Genomic DNA, 5,877 nt, shown 5'->3' with positions numbered 1-5,877 from the left:
ACATTTTATTATTTATACAAATAATTTTATACATTTGATTTTATATTCATAATCAGCAAACCAAAAATGCCTATATCTTATATTCAATTTTATTTCTTATGCATTTTTGTTGCACTTGTTGATGATAGGAGTGAGAACATTAAAAGGTTATAAACTGCCCGTGAAATTCAAAGTGAGCCAAAATAAAAAAATATGACCTAAATATTTTTTGTACTTCTACATTTGTGCCAAATTAGAAAGAAATCGAAGTGTAACTTTTGGGTAGGTTTATTTGTAAGCTCCATAATTCAAATATTATTTGTTGAAATTAATAATAAAGATTAAATGCATGTGGGTTATATATTGAGACGATCAAATAAAAATTTCTACATAGAAGTTCTTCTTTTTGAGTCTCAACATGGAAACTCGGCATTGATAAATGAGATAATTGAATAATTTTTTTAACGAGTTCTTTAAGTCTCAATAAAACGGCGGTAGATAACCATTTCTAACATTAGAAGACAACAGTTTGTATAATGTTACACTTCAAGATTAAGGTAGAACCAAAATTTCGCCAAGAAGGAGAGAGAAAGAAAGAGAACAGACCGAAGAGCTGAATAATTTTCACGTACGTATTTTATTTCTTTTTGTTATTAAGCGTTTTTTTATAATAGACGTAAACGTAATCTCAAACGTATACACGGCGTAGCAAGTAAAACTATCGTAAGAAAATGCCGAGAAAGAATTATAAAAATAGTATCATCCTAATTTAAGAATGTTTAATGACTTTCGGTATGGGCTCCTCGCTAAGATATCGCCTCTTCGGCGACCATGAAGGCGGTTTGGGCAATTTAGGCCGCGGTACCGAAACCGATTGTTTGCGAGCCTTGCCGCGGGTCGAAGGCCGCCGTCGTCGTTGCCGTCGTCCTTTAGTCGCGGTCGATCCACCGCTTACCTTTTTCCCGCTGCTCCTCGTCCTCTTCTTTGTCCTCGTGCTCCTCCTCGTGATATTGCGTCTCGAGCTCGCGGTTTGATGAAGCTCGGGATCAAACCTGTCGAAATAATATACCACGGATGCTGTGCGATCACTGAGATACTTGAAATCGTAAACTTCCATCTCGATATTGCCTCGAGAGCGCTGAAAAGAGAGAACTCCGCGCACGTTCGTCTAATATAACTCGTAAGATAAAAATGCTACTTAATGACCCCTTCAATTCTCCAAATAATTATTTATGCATCATATCTCTCCTACGCAGCTTTCTTCCCCTCTTCCTCTTTTCCCTGTAAACCATTTAATCATGAAAAATTTGTCGAGAAGTAATTTATTGAGGGAAAAGCTCTCGCTCGCGCGCGGCCGAAGTTATATAAGTTATACGAGTTTCGCCCCCGGGGATTTTTTCCGGGGACCCGAAGTTATTTCCCGGAAAAGCTTTCCGAAGAAGAGGCACCTGAATTTGTTCCTCTTCTTAGCGAGTATACCAAAGTCTAAACCGCAACGCAAGGCGAGGGCCACGTCTCGCTGTAAAGTTTTGCTGGCCGCGATGTCATATTTGCTGCTGATGTGCGTCAAGATCTCCTTCTGGGAAAAGCCGTCGGACGGTTGCTCGGTGCGAAGCAAGTCGTAAACGAGGACGGATCGGCGCACCATTTTTTTCCTGCTTTTTGTCTTCTTGCTTTTTTTCTTTTCTCCCTGTTAACGGTGTGATTTATCACGGGAATATTCGTTGCGACTGGACGTAACCAAACGGTTCATAATGCCGATTAAAAACAACGTCGATCGATCGGCCGAGTGCGCTGAAATTCGGCGCGTCTGTCGTGAATAACGAACTTAGCGCTTTCACACACTCACACGCATTTATTACGTGCACATTAGCCCTTTGCGCTTCAATACCGCTGTATGTAGCGGCCAAAATCCAAAATTCCTTACAAAATTCGGAAAGCGCTGAAGTGGCGCCTATCTGCTCTTAAATTAATTTTAACCCTTAGTGCAAAATCATTTTTTCAGGACTATACAAAGAGAATCTGTCAGACCCGGGCAGCTTTCAACTACCATAACTTTGTTGAAAATCTGCAGTTTTTAACACATTTTTTTTCAGAAAAATATCACCTATATATTAAGCTGTCTTCAATAAAATAGAAATCTGTAAATAGGTTTTCGCAGTTTTGAAATTTCGGATCTTTTTTGCTGTTGAGTGATCGTTGAATACTCGTTTAGGTCTCGCAGACCCAACATTGTACGCGAACACAAAAAAAAATTAGCGCCCACTTAAAACTAATATACTCAAATTAATAATCATTATTTTATATATAAGTAACGATGTACAATTTTGTTAGGAGAATTTTTAAGTCTTGAATTTCAACGCGAATCAGTTTATTTGAATATTGTAATAGGTTCAATAAGAAGTACAATATAATTATTTTTACGATAACGATATTTTCTTCAGACATTTAAAAATATCGTATTTTGTATTAAATATTTTGTACTTTCTTATTAAGGACAATTATTAAATAATAAAAATATATTTTTCTTTGTGAAATCATATGAAATATATGATGCAAATAATTCATCTTCGTTTGATGAATTACACAAACACACACACATACGACCTCACTCTTGAAGATTTATATGTTAAAAATAAAGATATCTTCGAGATAACGTTCTTTTCTTCGGTGGAAGGTTAAAACTAGCGGTGACTAATTTAAATCCGAACCTAAGACTCGAAGGGCGCGCCGTAGCATTTTTCGAGACTTGTGAGAAGTTTTGCATGCACGAAAGCTACGGGTTAAGATCGTCATGCGACGTCTGCATCGACTAATTTTCTAAGACAATGTCTCAACTGAAGGACTTCTACTGATACTCGTTCAGCGACGCGATACTCGACTATGGATCCTCTCGGGACCTTTTCAACCCCGTTTTCATATCTCGCTCAGGATTACCCGAGTAACTCAAATTAAACGCCACGTGTCGTCGGCGGCGCAATTATTACGGCGATTATCATCGTCGTTTCCGTCGCGTGCATCGCGCGCAGAGTCCGAGAGGCGACCATGGCGAGGGCGTTGTATCGATTTCCATACATCCGCCACCGAGCTTTCGCGGATATAAATCGATATCCCGCCCTGCAGCGCGCCCGACATACATTTGTATGTATACATACGTGTGTGTATACACAGGCAAAAAGTATGTAATATCTAATACGAATATATACACACGCATGTACGTCGCGCGCGTGTATTTCCGCACATACGTATCTCAGGACTCTGTTCCGATACTTGGGGCACAGCTCGCTGTTTACCGAGAGGGACGCGGATGTTGGAGAGTTTAGAAGGAGCTCGGGTTGGAAGGACGGCTGGGCGACTTCGGGGGTGGTGATGATGGTGGTGGTGGCTCTCCGGCGAAGAGGACTGAGGCCTAGGTCGGTGGGTGCGGCGGAAGAGAGAACGAAAGAGAGAGAGAGAGAGGAGGAAAAGGAGGAGAAACGGAGGGAGATCGGTCTCGGTGTGCCTAGAAAGAGGGAATCCGCCTGGATGGCCGGCGACTCTGATTTCCGTCGGGAGTTTCGCCCTATCGAGCGGGGAAGAGCGACCGAGGCGAAGTCGCCTTTAATCATTCGATTGCCAACGCTGCGGATCCTTCCTCCTGCTCCACCTCGCCGGCGGAGCGATATCCAGGGTATTTCCAGGGTAGAATCCGCGCACCGGCGCGGACGCCGTGTTTGCTTATCATTCTGCCGATTGGACGTCGCGAAAAAACAAACGGCGGATTAATACGCGGCGCGTATCGCCGCGAGAGAACGAGGATCCGATATCGGTGTCGAGCCGCCGATGTCCGTTTCCGCGGATTTCAGTTCGCGGGGGTGTGAGAGGGAACGAGGGAGGAGAGGGATGACGCAGATTTAGGAGAATGCTCGTACACGTCTCTCGACTGCAAGAGCCTTCGACTCCGTGTGCGTCTATCTCTAATTACGAACGATTTCGAGAAGTGAAAATGTTCCTCTTTTCTTCCTTCCTTTCGTCTTCTTGTTCTTTCTTTGCGCCGAGCGAAGTGCCGAAGATCGGCGTTTCCAATTTCGTTCTTTCGTCTCGCCGACTAAATGTTACACGGCAGCAAGTCGGGAGCAAGAGGGAAACGATGACTTTATTGTATTAGCAGCGCCGGTAAAATATATTTGCGAAGATTGTTAAATATTAGGTCTAAATTATTACTTTCCGTCCCGTTGAGTAGCCCGTAAAGTTTTCTGCATTTCCGTAGCCGTGGTAGATCGAGGATTTCTCTCAATTTTTCCGAGAAGTTCTTTCCAAGAAAATTGGTGCGGAAACATCGACTCCTTTAAAAGAGCTATAACTACACTCTATCTTCAGAATTACGAACGCCGGTCGAGTGTCGAGCGGAATAACCTGAATTTTTTCAAGCGTCCAGAAAAAAAGAAACGTCCCCGGCGCGAATATGAAATAAAATAATACGAGAGACGTGTAATTAATTTCCCGACCGTCCGACCGGTCGCGCCGCTTTTCATCACGCGATGATCCCTTTTCTCTGTTCGAAGAAACACATTTTTATCACTGACCGATTTCTATCGTCAAATGCACGTGCGTGCGCGCAGAGAACTTTGTAGTGAAAATTGCTATGGAGTTTTGTAACCGAGGGATCGATCGACATTCTGCGGTAACTTTATGTATGCTTTTCATATTTTAGGAACTGAAATGTGCCATTACGAAATTTGCTTCTACACTAAGAAGAAAATATTTGAGAAATAAAATATATTTATATTTGATGAGAAATAATAACTTATTTATCTTTATATTGATGCAAAATATTTTTGAAATAAAAAAATGCACATTTTCGTAAAACCTTAGCCTTTCCTGAAAACAATCGTATATATTCTATTTAAATAAAAGAATTTAAATTTAACACGTTCGCGTTACCACGGTTTATCTGGGAAATTCTCTCCACAGACCACATCACATTTGTTTTTCTGTAATTATGTAAAGCAGACTTGGCTTATTTATATGTGGGTATACGAAGAAAAATGTCATTGTCATACATACATGACGTTGGTAGCGGACATGTTAAGTAAAATTGAAGATTTTACGTAAAGGATGAACTACAAATGAGAGATAGTGCGTCACACATGTGTATGTGTGTATACACATGTGTGAGGCTGATAACAAACGTGTTAAGTAAATATGTTATTAAAGTGCTTACCGAATAAATGTTTTCTCTCTTTTTTTATATTCTTTTTCTCGGTGCAACAAAATTCGCTATAGCCCCTAATCTGAATTCTCTTTTTTCAATGAAAATGATTCTTTCCAAATGTGATTTATAAACTTTCTGATTGACTCATGAGCATATTTATAGGCACTTTGATCAAGAAAAGAGAGTTCAGAATAAGGAAATACGTTTCCAGCGAAATTTACTGTGTTTCTTATCAAAATAGACTTTACTGACGGACTATTCCGGACTGACGCACTACTAGCGACTTAGAAAAATTGAAAAGAATTTATATGAAAAGAAATAATATTCTCTCTCACCCTCTCCTTTCCCCGCATGGAGAAAGAAAATCTCCCTCTGCATAATCCAAAATGTTTCAAGCACCGAGGATTACCAAACATTTTAGACCTTGTCCCGAAAACACATCAAGTGTCACCGACTGCAGGTCGGATAAAAGACGACGAACGACGGATTTGAGGAACAACGCGATCCTTAAACGAGGTTGACCCCAAAACCCCGACAGTTTGTCTTCCCTTTTCGTCGTCGAGACGGAGAAGAAGGAGATGGACGTCCCGGTTTCCCGGCTGCCTTTTTCCAATTGTGCCACCCCCATGCCGTGCGCCCAAGCCGGGGTCCTCCAAGTCGCGGCAAGTGGATTATTGATGGCACGAAACAATGGCGTAGCTTTG

At 41.3% G+C, this 5,877-nt stretch overlaps 1 protein-coding gene across 1 annotated transcript; it reads right to left on the bottom strand.

The window, feature by feature from the left end:
• Positions 1–562: 562 nt before the first annotated feature.
• LOC116849203 lies at positions 563–2,332 on the bottom strand. Its single transcript, XM_032826124.1, has 2 exons — positions 1,428–2,332; positions 563–1,031 (listed from the first exon to the last, which is right to left on the bottom strand). Exons 1-2 carry the CDS (start codon positions 1,625–1,627, stop codon positions 749–751), a joined length of 483 nt encoding a protein of 160 aa, XP_032682015.1. The 5' UTR covers positions 1,628–2,332; the 3' UTR covers positions 563–748.
• Positions 2,333–5,877: the final 3,545 nt, after the last annotated feature.

Source organism: Odontomachus brunneus, unplaced genomic scaffold (assembly GCF_010583005.1).
Source record: "Odontomachus brunneus isolate Ranch 3 - 2012 unplaced genomic scaffold, Obru_v1 Obru_scaffold_108, whole genome shotgun sequence".
Lineage (NCBI taxonomy): Eukaryota > Metazoa > Arthropoda > Insecta > Hymenoptera > Formicidae > Odontomachus > Odontomachus brunneus.
This window is presented reverse-complemented; position numbering and strand designations above follow the sequence as displayed.